The 17,238-nt window shown below is 45.5% G+C and overlaps 1 protein-coding gene across 3 annotated transcripts in view; it reads left to right on the top strand.

Annotated features, from left to right (window-relative positions):
• Window positions 1-17,238, top strand: part of ZCCHC2 (zinc finger CCHC-type containing 2) — a 266,990-nt gene that overhangs the window by 241,072 nt on the left and 8,680 nt on the right. For 2 of the 3 annotated variants that reach the window (XM_030207585.1, XM_030207577.1), the window contains one exon: window positions 7,561-7,689. The exons of the other annotated variant lie outside the window; for it this stretch is intronic. In XM_030207585.1, coding sequence (XP_030063445.1) covers window positions 7,561-7,689 — 129 coding nt within the window. The remainder of the gene's footprint in view (window positions 1-7,560; window positions 7,690-17,238) is intronic. 3 annotated transcript variants of the gene reach the window in all.

Raw genomic sequence — 17,238 nt, 5'->3', positions numbered from 1 at the left:
ACTAACTCCTCCCGAGTTTTCTTTTTAGTACTGGCATCTATAGGAGAGTATTGCACTACCTTGGCCCCTTCGCAAGAAGGGTGCTCTGAGGGTTGAGAAAGAGCCACGTTAATCTGTACGAAAAAAAAAAGCACACGAATGAGCAAAGCTGCTCTGCTTTAGGCTCCGTTTTATTTCTTTACTGCAGCCATCCTGTGTTTTTTGGTTGGGTGCTTGTTGTCTGTCTTTTCCTTTCAGGAAGAATCTTTCTGATATATATTTTTTTTGTTTGCAATCTCGCACTATGGCGGAAAAGCTTAGGTTCTACGTGGTCTGTCTGTGATGGGGTCTTACGTCAGCCGGAGTTTGCAAGTTCTTCACTGCTAAGGAAATACCACCAGTTTCACTTTCATCTGAGCCCTCATGCTTGTCTGCCTCCACGGTTTCTCCTCAGTTCGATGTGGGTGCTCGTGTCTCAGCAGCTCTGGTTTTGGTGGGAAATTCTGCCATTTTGATGTCACAAGGAGACCAATTCCTGTTCAGGAATAGTTGTCAGTGACTTATTTGATGCCTTCACCTGAGCAGAAGGGAGTTCCTGAGGGGAGATTCCCTTCTGAATTTGTTTTACAGATGTATTGGGCTTTTCTTTAACATATAGCAGCTCCTTCTGTATCAGAGAGGGTTTTATCAGTAGGATGAACATGCATCTGACACAGATCCTGAGATGCCCCTCCTTGAGGAAGATTCTGGCTTGGGGGATACGGAGTTCTCCGAGGACACTTGTCCTGTGTCTCCAGTTGAGGATGTGCTTATGCCTGGAAAAGATCCCATAGTAGTATGGATTTTTCGTAAGGAGGATTTATAGGAGCTCATATCTTTAGTTTCTTCCACTTTAAATTTTGAGGAAGAATCCTTTGCTGTACAGCAGCGCATGGGCAATCTTTTAGTCAAGGGCATCAGAAAGACTGGTAAAACTTTTTCTATGCATCAAGATATTGGAGATATTATCCAAGCACAGTGGGACATACCAGATGCGTTGTTTAGGCTTTCAAGATCCACAATTCGTCTCTATCTGGTCCCTGAACAAATTTCTTCTTAAACCTCCGGTGGTGGATGCGGTTTCTTCGCAGTTAACAAGAATACTGTACCTGTGGATGGCGGCACGACTCTTAAGGACATTCAGCCCTTGGCTTATCCTTTCCAGTGAAGGTTTCCAGGCCCAACCTCTAATTCCTGTAGGAGCATGCTTAGCTCAGTTTTATTGGAGGTGGGCCCAGATTACCTCAGATCAGTAGGTTCTCGAGGTTGTTTGCGACAGGTGAGTCTTAAAAGTTAGCGCGGCAGCTACCAGAAGCCTTCCTGGAGTCTCCCAGTCGGTCTTGTCTCAAAGTGGGAGCAGTCAGGGATACTTTACAGAGGCTTCTCGAGTTACAGGCTGTTTGCCCGGTTCCGCCTTCTATTTACTTCGTTGTTCCGAAGAAAGAAGGGTCCTACCGGCTGGTTTTAGATCTCAAAGAAGTCAACCAAATGCTGAAGGTCTCCAGTTTTCATATGGAAATACTTCACTCCGTCATAGTCACCATGTGCTCAGGAGAGTTTTTAACATTCTGAAGTTAACAGAAGCTCATCCCGATTCAGACTAGCGACCTCTTGGTGGGGCCTTGCCTTTTCGGCCTTGCTACGACTCAGACATTGGCGCGAAGGTCATGATGGTAGTGGCTGCGGCTCTCAGGAAAGAGGGCATACTAGTTCATATTTACTTGGACGATTGGTTGATCGGAGCAAAGTCATACCAGAAGAGTCTGCAAGTCATGGCTCAGGTTGTCCATCTTCTTCAACCCCTCAGATGGGTGGTAAGCCCTCTCAAGAGCCATCTCATACCCTCAGTTATCTCGGAGTCTCCTTCAGTATTCTTCAAGGGCAAGTGTTTCTCCTGCAGAGCAGAATTGTCAACCTTCAGGATCAGATTCATACTCTCCTACGCAAGCCAGTACCATGTGCGAGAGACTATCTTCAGATCTTAGGCTCCACAACAGTGACGATAGAGAGAGTTCTTTGGGCCAGAGCGCACATGAGACCTTTACAGAAGTCCCGTTGGTCTCTGCAGATGGACTCACTGCCTGTTAGACTACTGCTCAGAACTTTTGAGCGTGGGAGTCTCCGTTGGTGGCTTCAGACACAAAATCTGACCAAGGGAGTTTCTTTGTATCTGCCTTGGTAGATAATGGTAACAACTGATGCCAGTCTTAATGATTGGAGAGCTCACTATGCGGCATCTGGCTCAGGGCCTTTTGTCCCAGAAGGAAGCATGTTGCTCAGTCAGTCTGCTGGGAACACAAGCAATTCGTTTGGCCTTGCAGGCTTTTCAGTATCTAGTTGGAAACAACCCTGTGCTCATTCTCTCAGACAATGCAATGGCTTATGACAATTAGCATGGACAAGGAGTTGGCTGTTGGAATAGGAAGCGGTTCTTCTCATTGCTTGGGCAGAACATCATCTCTCAGAGCTGTCGGCATCTCTTGTAGCAGAGACAACTAATATTCAAGCATACTTTCTCAATCGGTACACTGTAGACCGGGAAGAATAGGAAATCAGTGTGAACACATTTCAAGCCATTCTCAATCACTGGGGTCTTCTGTCATGGATCTGATAGCGATAAATCTAAACTCCAAGGTGCTGCAATTCTTCAGTCGCGGGAAGGATCACAAAGCGGAAAGCATAGATGTTCTTCTTCAGATTTGGCCATCTGAGCTTCTGTATGCATTTTCTCCATGGCCTCTTCTAGGGAGACTCATTCAAAGTATTGAGGCACACAGAGGGCTCCTAATCTTGGTAACGGCGGATTGGCCCCGCAAACCTTGGTATGCCACTCTCATGCGCCTTCTGGTGGACTCTCCGTTGAAGCTTCTGGAGTCTCCCGGCCTTCTGCTCCAGGAGCCAGTGGTTCATCCAGATCCGGATCGATTTTGTCTTAGTTTGGCTCTTGAAGGGGCATGGTTGACGAAGAGGGGTTAGTCTGTCAATGCGATTGTCATGATGCTTCATTCACGGCGTCATTCCACTTCACTGAATTACTTTTGTTCTTGGTGCATTTCGAGTCTTGGTGTGCTTATCGGGCGATTTCTCCATTTTGAGTTTTGGTAGCGCAGATTTTAGATTTTTTTTCAAGATGGTTTTGATAGACTTGCCGCTTCTCTAAAGGTGCAGATAGCAGCATTTTCTTGTTTTCACAGTCATATCAAGGGAAGAAATTTTGCTAGCCATCCAGTTGTTGCCCATTTCCTTCAGGGAGCGAATTTAATTCATCCTCCTAGATTGTTTTCCTACTTGGGACCTCAATTTAGTGTTTTCTGTCCTTACTAGACCTTCTTTTGAGCCTTTGACAGCTTGCTATCTAAAGGATTTGACACTCAAAACAGTATTTTTGGTGGCCATTGCTTCTGCTAGACTTGTATCGGAATTGCAAGTATTTTTCTGTTGCTCTCCTGTTTTGGAGTTTTAAGAAACAAGTGGTTTTTGCGTCCCATTCCTTCTTTCCTTACTAAGGTCCTGTCGAGATTTCATTTGAACCAAATGGTAGTTTTGCCAGTATTAGGTTCTTCCTCTGGATCAGAAGACCAGAGGCGTTTGCGTAAGCTGGATGTCACGAGAGTTGTGAAACAATATTTACAATCTATACAGGAGTTTAGACAATCGGATCATCTCTTTCTGCTGATTGGAGGGTTGGTGGCATCTAAACCCACCATTTCTAGGTGGCTTAAGGAGATGATTGCTTCCACTTACCTTTCTTTCCAGGAAACCTATTCGGGAGGGAGTAAAAGCCCACTCTACCAGGAGGCAAGCAGCATTATGGGCTCAGCGTTTTTTTGGTGCCTCCTTCGGAAATATATAAGGCAGCAACATGATCTTCCTTGCATTCCTTTTCAAAACATTACAGTCTGGATGTTCAGTGTCATCAGGATGAGGTTTTTGGGGCAAGTGTGCTAATGGCAGGATTGTTAGGGTCCTTCCCATGAATGTACTGCTCTGTTACTTCCCATCAGTCTCTTTCTGGGCCAGTCCGGAGGGACTAAAGGAAACCAAATTAGCAGGTAAGATCTAATTTCTCCTTCCTTAGCGTCCCTCCGGACTGGCCCAGATCCCTCCCTATGAGGTCGTTTTCAAGTACCTTATTTCCAGTTCTTTATGACTAGGTTAGTTTACAGGTTCTTTAGGTTCCAGGTTAGAGTGGCATTGTTTGTGATTTGTGATGAGTTTATACAGAAAAAAAAAAAAAATATATATATATATATATATAATATATATATTGCAACTGAGCAGCTACATGCCTTATCCTGTATGCTCACAATGGCTGTTTGAGTTCTTCAGTTGCACAGAAGTTGCTTTCTTTTTCTTTTCTTGTTTCTCTCCTGCTTTGTAAAGATAATACTTAATCCTCCTCTAGCCATCCAGGGCTCTTATTGGCTCTCTTGAGAGTCAGAGTTCTCCGTCTCTACCTGCTGGAAGGCATGCACAACCCATCAGTCACTTTCTGGGCCGGTCCAGAGGGACTAAAGGAAAGCAAATTAGCAGGCAAGATCTAATTTCTCCTTATAATCAAAATAGGAAAAATTGTTCCACATGAGAGAGAAGCTCCTCCCTTAACTCTAGCAAAATAGTGATAAACTAGAGATAGGTGTTCATCAGTCAGCCATTCCCAACCATCACTAGGGGAACCCTACTAGAAAGCCATTTAGTAAGCAGAGTTGCCTCATAAAAATGTATTTTGCATATTTATCCACATGTTTACAAGGAAAATTGAGTCAAAGCCCCAAGCTGCAAAACCCCGGGCCACAAAGAAAAATCTTTACTCTTCTGGCGGGCTACACCCAGACCTTCAGACCATAGAACAAGGATTCAGAATGTAAAGTCCTCATCAAAAAAACTGAGTATAAGAGCAGGATAACAAGGGTAGATGGATCCAGTTTCTCCTGAGACTTCCAGAAACCCAGTAAAATTTAACATATTTGCAGTTTAATGTGTTTCTGAATTGAAAGCCCCTCAGACTTTCTTCCGCCTAAAAGGTGGAGGATAGTAGATTTTGGAGAAGACAGGTATAGCTCCCTTTGGCATATGAAGAATTTCCACAGTATACTTCCTTAACATATCCCACAGTGATATCAACTTTTTATCAGTCTCAGATTTTTCGTACAGATTTGGGGGGGGGGGGGGGGAGTTGAAGGGGGAAAAGGAATTTCTGGCCACCAAGGCAGGAAGTAGTGGTTGAAATGGTGCAGGGGAGGAAGGTGATGCTGGTTGCAGGGGAGAAGGGTCATGAACGTTCAGCACTGCGTGCATCTGGTAGCACTATATAAATGCTATTAGTAGTAGTAGTAGTGAAGGGAAGAGAAAATGGTGTACAGGGAGGGGGGAGGACACATGGTGGAAGGTTCACCTAGGGCATCAGATACCCTTGGGCCAGTCCTGCCAGTGCAAATATGGGTTTTGTGCCCAAGCTAACTGCACACAGTCATGCGTACATAGCACAGCACATTTGTATTCAGGTTAATGGCTATATTAGCTATTCTGTGCAGATGCAGAGAAATGCAAAGAAGACCAAATGTCCGATCATAATGATAGGGCTATCACAAGATCTGAGCAGGCATAAAAGTTAGCCCAGTCTTCTGCAGACAGCACTAGTGAGGTTTCATGCCTATATCTTCTACAGATGCACAAGACCTGCAACTTTTGACCTGTGCTTTTATGGAAGCCAGAAAAAGACATCTGGGGAGGGGGTTGCGATAGTATTACACTGTCAAGAGTTGCTTGCATACACAGCACAAGAAATTATATTGGCACATCAGAGTTGTATGCACATACAACAGCAGAAGTGCTATTCTGTGCATACATTTTGATATTGTAAAAATTTTTATACACAGTAGCATTCCAGCACAGTGCAGGTGTGTGTACATAATGCTCCAAGTGCTGATACACTTTTTTTGTGTTGAAGATAAGCTGCCAGTAGAGCCAGCCCTGTCTGTGTTCTCATTCACTTGATGTGCTGTCCCGTATTAGTGCACGTTTATTTACATACAATTTGGTTACTGCATTGGGGATCAAAACTTTGGCATTACTCTTGCTTTATGTGGCTGTGTGCACTAAGCAATAGCACACAGCTCTAATACAATTGCTGCATTGGCCGCTCACTTTTTACCCTTTGCACTATGAATGAACGATATGTATCTGCAGTCTTACCTCACATTTTGTCATATGGGTCTTCAGTTACATATAGACGGCCTGTTCTGTGCCATGGTTATGTCCTACCCTACTCTGTGCCCATGCTGTGGCCAGACTGTGACCTGGCTACATCTATCAGCAAACCACACACCATCTTGACCTGGTGTGTACATTTATACCAGCTGGTATTTTATAAAAGGCCTTTTACGCACATAAGGGGCAACATAGTGAAAGACAACCTCCAAAATGCACAATTTTACACATAGAGGATTACATGATTACTCATTTGCCAGCACTGCTTCTTTTTTGTGTATTGCTACAGATAAACAGCTTCTAAGTGGTGTTCAATTAAATTTTTTTTTCTGATGGTGTGCTGTGTTCTTTTGTAAAAGTATCTGAGTGGCAGCCACATTAGTTTGTATGCTTGACTATGTTTGCAGCGTCTGACATATTTCTGTTATTAAATCATCCACTATAGCTTTTAGTGGGCTGAAGCTGTTCTGTTTTTTTTATTTTGGCCAGGGCTAAGTGGTTTGACCATTTTTTTGAAAAGAGATGCATGTATTTTTTTGCTTTGTTTGTCGCCCTTGGTAAGAGTGTTAGTGGTGTAATACATAAGTAGGGCCCAGCTTTTAAGTAAGGCGCTCGTAGGCAGCAGCATGATGTGGCCTAACCAATGTTTTGCCCAATACAGTATCAGTAACTAGAGGGCATGGGGATGAAGTTGGAAATTGGTTTACTTGGCCCCTTCAACTTAAAAGGTGCTCTGCTGCCCCTGAGCACAGACCTTAAAATTGGATTTTTGTTTGATATGTAAGCATGTACCTACATTCATAAATCTGAAGTGTTCAGTTTGTTTAAATCTGTGGTTTGAGCCATCTCAGTATCCTTGAGAGATGTTTTCTAGTTGCCTGTTTCAGAACTGAGGAGTGGGGACAGAGTGGCTTGAGGCTCCATTGGCTCTTGGATGCCGTTCCATCTCAAGTTTTGATTTTTTTTTCCTTTGTTTTTGTTGTTGTCTGGGTCTCTTGTCATAGTTTTGTTAGAACAATCACATCCTGTTCTCTCCCTTTCCTCTAAACTTTTGACTAGACAAGCTTGCAGTTTGGTCTACTTTCCCAAGCCTGTCTACTTTCCCAAGCTGCAGGGATCTGAGATCCTTGGAAAGTAACATTTAACTGCCACTTTGTTGATGAGGGAAGGGGGGAAGATAAGGGCAAGGAAGGGCTTACACAGTGGTTAACCAATTAGGTCATGGTGAGCTGTTGTACCAAAAAGAAACAGAATTTGGACTTGAACAACAAAGCAGTGAGCACAGCTGGCTGCCTGATGCCGATTGAAAAGGAAAGTTCTTTCTGTTTTTAGATCCGAGTTTGGACACTGGATCTGGACAGGACACATGTGGAGAAACCTCTTCAGAGAGTTACAGTTCCCCGTCTAGCCCACGGCATGATGGGAGGGAAAGCTTTGAAAGTGAAGAAGAAAAAGACAGAGGTTGGCTTTGTGGCGCGCGCTGTTGATTATACAAGCGCGTGCGCATTTCCTCATTTGTTTGATCAGTTATCATTGTGTAGAGGTTTGGTAAAAGCCTTCAGCGAGCTTTCTCGCTTGCTCCTTTAGTAGAATATTGTGGTACTAGTTTGATTTGCTTTTGCTGTGAGGATTTTTTTAAGTTTATTTTTTCCATTAAAGTTCAGCAAGTCAAGCTTTGTTTCCTATAGTCATGGTAGTAATCTTGGGAGAATTATACAAGTTCACAATACAGAATCTGTCTTCTAACGAAGGTCAGTTATGCAGCCCTAGATATTTTCACTTAAAAAAAATTGTGCTTGTGGCCATTAGTTGCCATCAATACCTATCAAACATATAAACGGCGAGTGACCGTACTCACTCGCAAATGCGCAGTAGAGACTTTTCTCTCTGTCCCGCCCCCGCGTCAATACGGGAGGGCAGGACAGAGAGGGAAACTGCGCGAAGGGGAGGGAACCGCCGAGGTCGCCACCGCTCCCCCTCCCCCCCTGAGGTCACCGCCACTGGTACCCCCCCCCCAGAGTCGCCGCTGCCGCCACCCCTCCACGCGGCCCGTCTCGTCGCTATTCAACTTACATCTCCGCAGCAGGCAGATCAGCTGAGCTGCCGTTGGCCTTCCTTCCCTGCCTGTGTCCCGCCCTCGCCGACGTTACGTCACACGAGGGCGGGACACAGGCAGAGAAGGAAGGCCGAAAGGAGCTCAGCTGATCTGCCTGCTGCTGAGACGTAAGTTGGATAGCGAAGAGACGGGCCGGGAGGAGGGGCAGCGGCGGCGACTCGGGGGGAGGGGAGGGGGCAGCGGCAACCCACTAGCCCGTTTTAACGGGCTCAACGGCTAGTAAATTATTATTTGGGTTTATTGTACCATTTAAAATTTTACTCATTCCCAATCTTATTCAGTATATAACAAAATGAGGGGCATGCTTACAAAGCAGCACATGCTAAAGTACATTAGAGTGTGCTATCTGCTGTCACATACATAGGAATAATGGACACAGCAGCAGCACGTGCTAGTTCCTGATAGTGCATATTAATATTTCGTGAACACACTCCACAGTGACCACTTGAGGGCAAGTAATGTCAAAAAGTTTGCTTTTGTGTCATTTTTAAGAGTTTTCACAAAATTCTACATGAATGTGTTGAACGATCCAAGAAAATGTCCAAAGTAATATGCGCAAATCAACTGTTAATTTAAAGGTTAATGCATGTTAAATCAACTTAGTGTAATATACAAAATTTAATGTGCGCAAATGCACATCTATAGCAGGTAATGGCCTACAACCCATTTCTTGACATTTTGGCTGAAGGAATAAGGAGACATTTTTTGTACACAGTGATAGGGAATTCCCATAGTCCCAGACAACATCCTGACTCAGACATGTTTTAAACACACATACTTGAATATGCTTGCTAAGAGGGGCATGATTTTCTACATGCACACTTAGTTCAGCACCCTAGTTTAATGCGTTGTAATCAACTAAACTTGAGAAGTGGTGACACTACACATGCGAATAGCACAGCAACTTCATTTTTCTTTTAAAACTTCCATCCTGAGAGGTACTTTATACACATATTAACAAGAAATAAATTATTGTCAGAAAGCAACCATATGAAGAAATACATGAGAAAATACTGAAAGTTGGTTTGGGGGGTGGGGGTCATTGCTGAGAGGATGCAGATCGCAAATCCAAGTCACTTGGCAAAGAAGCAAAAATGTGCACTAAGTTGTAATCCTGACTCTATTTTGGTACATCTGTCTCAGCCCTTCCTGGAGAAGGAGCAACAAGGTAAAGGGAACTTCCATATCATCAAGCTGATCAATCCATAGACTGGTGGGTTGTGTCCATCTACCAGCAGGTGGAGATAGAGAGCAAACTTTTGCCTCCCTATATGTGGTCATGTGCTGCCGGAAACTCCTCAGTATGTTCTCTATCTCAGCAGGTGGTGGTCACACACAGCAGCAGCTCTGGCTAGGCCTCCAAGCCTAATTCTTAGGTTTTGTTGAGTGCCTGGGGTTGAGGGCTCTTTTGAGCAAGTGCAAACCTGGTGGTGCCAGGTCCCTCCTTTTCTCCCCCCTCCCGCTGGCTCCGTTAAAAAAAAAAAAATTTTTGAACGTCCTTAAAAGCGTTTATTTCGACGTTTATTTAAACGTTTATTGCAGCTACTCACTGGGACACCAGGTCGTTACAACTCGGAGCGGCAAGCAGGTAATTTTTACCTTTTTATAGCGGGCAGGGGGTTCCCCGATTCTTCTCCTCGTGGCATATGGCGTCGGAGGGCGAGGGCGCAAAGAGTCGCTCCCCGGATCGCTTGAGCGCTTCTAGAGGGGATGCGGGGGTCTTAAAGCCTGATTCGCCCTTGTTGGGTGACAGTTTCGTGACCGATGAATGTCCCGGTCCTTCCTCCGGCGTGGCGGTTTTTCCCGCCATAAACGCCCTCCAGACACAGCCAGTCAGGTTTTCTGGGTGTTCATAATGAGTATGCATTAGTTAAACTTTCATACAATGGAAGTACTGTATGCAAATTAATCTCATATATATTCATTGTGGGTATCCTGAAAACCTGATTGGCTGGGTGTGTTCCAAAGACTGGGATGAGAGCAGCTGCTCAAAAATATTGTTGTTGGAATTCATTAAAATTGTCAACACCTAAATACCTAGTGCTTTTCATAGAAAACGAGCCCCCAGCTACAAAATCCATTGGCCTCTACCAAACATTTTCTGAGCTGCCTTTGCAACATCAGAAAACAAATGATTCCTTGTCATCAAGCAGATGAAGCCATCAACCAGCAGGGGGAGATAGAGAGCACTCAACTTTTCTCAGTGCCTCATGGCCAGCTAGCTCCACTGCTTCTTCAGTATTCTCTATCTCCCCAAGCAGGGTGGCTGCAGCTTCTTCGAGCTCCATCAAAATCTGCCTGGGGGTGGCTCCTGGCTTGCCAGTTGTTAGCCGGGGTGTTAGAGGCTATAGCAGCTTCACTTTGAAGGCACATAGGTCAGCCCTTTCCCTGCCTTACCCATGCCCCCATGGATGTGGACATATTAGCTTGCTTTTCCCTGTCCTTTCCCACTCAGTGGATGCAGGCACATTGGTTCGCCTTTCCCTGCCTTTCCCACTTATCTGAGCCCCTGGAGTGTTTTTATTTACCTCTTTTGCCTCTGCTTTCCTCACAGCGTTAAAAAAAAATAATAATAATAATTAAAGTCGCGTCACGCTTTAGCGCAGCGATCTTGGAAAAGAGGTTTTTTTTCTTGAGATTCTTCTGCAGGACCGGAGCTGTGATACTCTGTCCAGTGAGGTAAAAGTGTTTTCTGACTCCTCCGGGGTGGGCCCGTGATCGGGACGTTTTTGGCGCGAACCGCCATTTTTTAATTTTACCGCCGTTTTCGGCGATGGCTGCGGAGACTGTAAAGCACTGTTCTAAATGTGGCAAGCGCAAATCAGCAGTGGGGCTCTGTAATTCGTGCTGTACAGACGGTAGAGCCGGCCCGAACATGGCGAGCGGCGATCTTTCGCGCTCTGAGCTGGCAGCTGACGCCATTTTGGATTTTCCACATAGTGCGGCCTCCGTTGCGACGGAGAGCCCTGAATCCGGGGGGGGGGGGGTTTCTGAGTGAGGCTAATAATAGAGCTGATAGCCCTGGGGAGGATCCGGGCGGTCAGGGAGCGGTTTTCTCCCCTGATTTTGTTTTAATGCTGCATAGGACATACATGCTTAAAAGAGCTCTTCCACAGGGATCTTCGGACCCTCTGCCTGCCCCCCCCCCCCCCACCCCGGTGGATCCTGGCCTTTTGGAGTTGGCTTTGCCTGTTTCTTATCCTCCTGATAAACGCAGAAGGGCTAATTCCCCTTATGAGTGAGGGGTCTGGCAGAACTTCTTGGGCTGAGGATCCAGAGTCGGGTGCAGAATTGCCACATGAGCTTGATGATCCATCTGCGGTGAGGGTTTTCCACCGCGAGGAGCTGCCAGCGCTTATTTCAGATGCCTTACAAGCCCTCTCGATTGAAGATCCTGGGAGTGGCACAGCCTCCTCGGTTAATCCAAGGATGGCTAGTACCAGAAAGCCTGCTTGAGCCTTTCCTTTGCATGACTCCATCCAAGAGCTTATTTCGGCTCAATGGGCTGATCTTGAGGGACGTTTGAAGGTTGCCAGGGCTATGGGGCAATTATACCCTCTGAGTGAGGAACATTTGGCTCGCTTTGCAATGCCTAAAGTGGATGCCCTGGTCACGGCTGTGACAAAGAGAACTACCCTCCCTGTTGAAGGAGGTGTTGCCCTGAAGGATATTCAAGACCGCAGGCTTGATTCAGCTCTGAAGCGGTCCTTTGATTTGGCAGGTCTCGCTGTTCGGGCGTCTGCATGCAGTTGTTATGCTGCTAGAGCCTGCCTGGCTTGGTTACAGCAGGCAGTGGAACAGCCCGGTGATGGAGCGGAGACCTTATCTGAAGTGGCTCCGTGGATGGAGTCGGCCTTGTCCTTTTTGGCTGACACCCTTTATGATATGGTCAGAGCTTCGGCTAAGCAAATGGCTGTAGCAGTGGCGGCTCGCCGCACTCTTTGGCTACGGCATTGGGCGGCTGACGCCCTCTAAGCAAAGGTTGGTGAAGTTGCCCTTTCAAGGCCACCTTCTGTTTGGTGAGGAGCTGGAAAACATTGTTAAAGGCTTGGGGGATTCCAAACCTCAGCCCTTGCCTGAAGATAGACCGAAGCCTTCCTCTAAGGGTCAGGCATTCCGCTCCTCTTACAGACCTCGCTTCCGTGAAGCTAGAAGGTACCGCCCGGGGCGTGCTGCTGGGTTCACTTCGCGTGCCCGCTTTCAGCAGAGAAACTCCTTTCGCTCTGACAAACGTTCCGCAGCTGCCGGTTCAAGGCCTGGAGTTCAGGGGCGACCCTCTCAATGATGGTGCGCCGGCCCTCTCCTCGTTTCCGGTCATCGGAGGAAGACTTTCCCTCTTTTTCGAGGAGTGGGCCAAAATCTCCGCAGATCAGTGGGTCTTGGACCTGGTGAGAGACGTGTTTGTGGAGTCTCGATGCGGTTCTGCCGCCAAACGAGCAGCGGTAGAGGAGACTCTGCACTGTCTGTGCCAGGTAGGGGCTGTGACCCCGGTGCCTCCCGCCGAACAAGGTCTAGGCCGCTACTCCATGTACTTTGTGGTGCTATGAAAAGGCGGGTCTTTTCGCCCGATCCTGGACTTAAAAGAGCTAAACAAGTCCTTAAGAGTACGGCATTTTCACATGGAAACCCTGCGCTCCGTCATTGCGGCGGTACAGCCAGGAGAGTTTCTCACGTCTCTGGACCTGAAAGAAGCTTATTTGCACATACCAATTTGGCCCCCGCACCAGAAGTTTTTGCGGTGTTGGGAAAACATTTCCAGTTTCGGGCCTTGCCACAGCTCCCCGAACCTTCTCCAAGGTAATGGTGGTGGTAGCTGCCTTTCTCAGGCGAGAGGGTATCCAGGTTCACCCGTACTTAGATGACTGGCTCATCAGAGCAGACTCAGAAAAAGAGAGTCATCTAGCTACAGCCAGAGTGGTTTCAGTCCTTCAATCTCTGGGCTGGGTCGTCAATATGGCCAAAAGTTACCTGATCCCCTCGCAATCTCTAGAATATTTGGGGGCCAGGTTTGACACAGCCTCGGGCTATGTGTTTCTTCCCGAACAAAGGCAGTGCAAGCTTCAGAATCAGGTCCATCTGCTCCTGAGGATGCCCCGCCCGCGAGCTTGGGACATTGTCCAGCTGTTGGGATCGATGACGGCCACCTTGGAAGTGGTGCTATGGGCGAGAGTGCACCTGAGACCTACAGTATTCTCTACTTCAACGATGGTCTCCAGTATCTCAGGATTATCAGTGCAGACTTTCTTGGCTCCCTGCGGCCCGCCTCAGTATGGAGTGGTGGCTCTCGGACAGCATGTTGCGGCGGGGAATGCCGCTGGCGCTCCCCGATTGGTGTCTAGTGGTGACAGATGTCAGCCTAAAGGGCTGGGGCGCACATTGCCAGGGGAAGCATGCCCAGGGTCTGTGGACGCCCGACGAGTCGGAGTGGTCTATCACCCGCCTGGAGTTGAAAGCGGTGTTTCTGGTTCTTCTGGCCTTTCAAGTGACCCTGGAAGGATTGGCTGTCCGAGTGATGTCAGACAACACGACAGCAGTGGCCTACATAAATCGACAAGGCAGCACTCAGTGCAGAGCTCTCTTTCGCCCAACATTACAGGCTGGATGTGGCTGCCAGGAGGGATGCGCATTTTGGAGCACAGGTGCTAGCCCGTGGTGTGGCTTGTTCCCACCCTATTTAAGGATTGCTTTGTTACATCCCATACGTAATGGCTTCATCTGCTTGATGACAAGGAAGGGAAAATTAGGTTCTTACCATGATAATTTTCTTTCCTTTAGTCATAGCAGATGAAGCCATCTCAGTATGATTGTCTGTATTGCACTGATTCTGATTTTAGGTGCTGTTCTTGTTTCCTGAAGTTATATTCTTTCCTTGGGGAGTCGGAAAACAGTCTTCAGGATTCTTGTTACAGTTATAGGAGGATGAGTTCATTCCCTCCAGTTCATGTTTTGGGAGGATGCAAGTATTCCCTCCGTTTATACAAAGTGGAGGACGAGTTTATTCCCTCCAGGAGGATGAGTTCATTCCCTCCTTTTTTGAGTTCATGCCCTTAAGGGGCCATCGTTCGCTGTGAGGAAAGTTCATGTTATTCCCATTGCAGTTTGCCATACTGCTTTGGAAGCTTCAAATAGTGAAGAGGCAGTGGAGCTAGCTGGCCATAAGGCACTGAGAAAAGTTGAGTGCTCTCTATCTCCCCCTGCTGGTTGATGGACACAACCCATACGTAATGGCTTCATCTGCTATGACTAAAGGAAAGAAAATTATCATGGTAAGAACCTAATTTTCCCATTCTATTAAGAAACATTCATCCTTCTTTTGAAAGAACCACTTGAGAGCTCAGTTTCTGTTAGGATCCAATTTATATATACAATGTAAAGGTGCAAAACAGATATCCGTTTCCCCCATTGTATTCATTTCATTTATTAAAATTTATATTCTGCCCTTTTCCAGGGCAGATTATGAATAAACATATACAGTCAAAATAATACATCAAAATTATAACAGCACAAATACCCATAATACTGGTCAATATTGACCATCTGCTACACACTCATTTCACTCGTCATATATCCAATCTAAACAGAGAGCAGTCAGTCACAGAGTCCAGAAGCTCTAAGCTGCTTGTGCTAACAAATATTGCCACAACTATCTTTTTAAACCCCTGATTGTTCGTTTGTCTTCTAAGGAGGAGAGGCAGTTTATTTCATTCTGCCAGGCTGGCTATTGAAGATGTCATTTTCCTTGTAGATTCATTTCAAAGTTGAAAATCTGGTATGCCCAACAATTGAGATGTTTCCAAGCGAAGCGCTTGTGCAGGCTTATACCAGTGTAAACAATCACTCAAATACCTTGATGACTCCTGATGCAAACTCTTTATCGGGAATTTAAACTTAATTCTCTCCAACACAGGCAACCACTTCAATTTCCTACGATATGGTGATATATGCTCATTCTTAGCTAGCTCAAACAAAAATCGAATGACAGAATTTTGAACAATTTGCATGGATTAAATATAAATGGCTGGCAATCCAACATATCCAATACTACTGTAATCAAGGCCTGTCAGTACTAAGCTCTGTAACACATTCTGAAAATATCTGTGCAAAATTAATGGTCACAATTTACTTAAAAGCCTTATTTTAAAATAAGATTTTGAGTAAATTGAGACCAGAAGAATGGTGCTGAATCCAACAGCACTCCTAGAGTCCAAGCTTCAGTTGGATTTAGAGAGTGAAAAGGGAGAGCCAAGAGCTGTAGTACTCGCCCCTCAAATTCCTTTGTATAGATAGTAAGTGCTAGATACAGGAGGCCAAACAATTCAATTTATTTTATTATTTTTCTTTTTTTTAATTTTAAAATCTCAGAAAAGTATATTTTTAATTAAATCCAATGGAAAGGTCAGTGGCGCCTTTAGGAAAGTTAATAAAACAGAGTTTATCTTTGCATATTCTCCAGTATCTCCATTTTCACCTTGAGGGCTCCAGTTATCTTGCATCACTGATTTATTCTCTTCTGATTTTCCTGATCTTACTTGCCACAGTTTCCAGTCCCCAAGTCCAGATCCCAGATTCTTTAATTTTCCCAGAAAACTCTGAGACTGCTGCTAAGAGACTGTTTTAGCCAGTGCATTTTGTCTAGCAAAAAAGGTGCCGGTACTCAAATGCCAGGCCTTCAGGGGTGGAGTGATCATTGAGGGACCCACCCTACAATAGACAGGACCCCTGCAACCAGTCATAGAATCTATGACAAGGCCGAATTTGTATGTAGAACCTGAGCTCTCTCATTAAAATTCGAGAACCATGGGTCAAGTTTAGCAGACAGTGGAAAAGGTGCCGGTACTCAGTACCTCCCTCAAAAAAAGCCCTGGTTTTAGCAGACAACTTTTCCAATCCAGCAATAGCCTTCTAAATACTCTCTTAACTCAAATCTATAGGTCATACCAGTGCAGGTTTACAAAGATCTTTAGTTATCGCTGTTCCTGCAGTTTCAGAAAATTTGCCTTAGCCAGGTCTGGTTTCACAATATCTTCTACAAAATGAATTACTAGGTTCCTGTAATGTCGGTAGAAGCATCTCTCTCCCACCCACAGTCTACTGACATCTCTCAACCTCTGCTAGAGCAGCTACACTGACATCTGTCTGTGCCAAGCCTACAGATAAAGCAGGGCCTATCTGCAGCTTGGGCTGCATCAGGGAAATCCGTAACTCCATTATTAAGGTTGCACCTTGGTCCAAAGAGCCCACAAACCTTCCTTTGCAGAGATCTCTAAGGGCATAGCCCATGGAGCTGTCAATAAAGGATCTGAATAGGTAACAAAGGAGTCGCTAGGGCCTGTTACTTGAGGGGTGCCTTTCTTTGCAGGGTAGATCCAGCCTCTCTCCTTCATTTTACCAAGCAACAAAATGATCTGGGCTAACAAACTCCCTTCAGGTAACCGCTATACAACAGCTGTCTTGGATTTTCTCTGTTCATCAGGAGGTTCTTCTTGACTCTACATTTCTCTAACCTTATTTACTCCAGTTTAAAAAAAAAAATGGGGAAGTTTAATAATTAATCTCTGGATATATTTGAGTCAGTGAAATACACCGTTGACTGCAGTTTCATCTTTTTCGTTCTCTGTAACATTTCCAGCCAGCATTAGAACCCACATTAGAAACCATTTACAAATGTGATCCAGGTCTCCCGTGTGGTACTACACAGTGCTGCTACACACTGTCCAGTGCTAAAGCATTTATTTCTTGATATGAAGGTGTTTTACTGATGTTTTTGAGATGCCTTGTTGGGGGGGGGGGGGGGGGGGTCTCTGGGAAGTGATTTAGGGGTTCTTTTATTCCTATATTTGATTTTTGTAAAAAAAAAAAAAAAACGTTTTTATAAATTCTGCTTCTCTTGTGGT

This window comes from Microcaecilia unicolor, chromosome 1 (genome assembly GCF_901765095.1).
Source record: "Microcaecilia unicolor chromosome 1, aMicUni1.1, whole genome shotgun sequence".
Lineage (NCBI taxonomy): Eukaryota > Metazoa > Chordata > Amphibia > Gymnophiona > Siphonopidae > Microcaecilia > Microcaecilia unicolor.
This window is presented reverse-complemented; position numbering and strand designations above follow the sequence as displayed.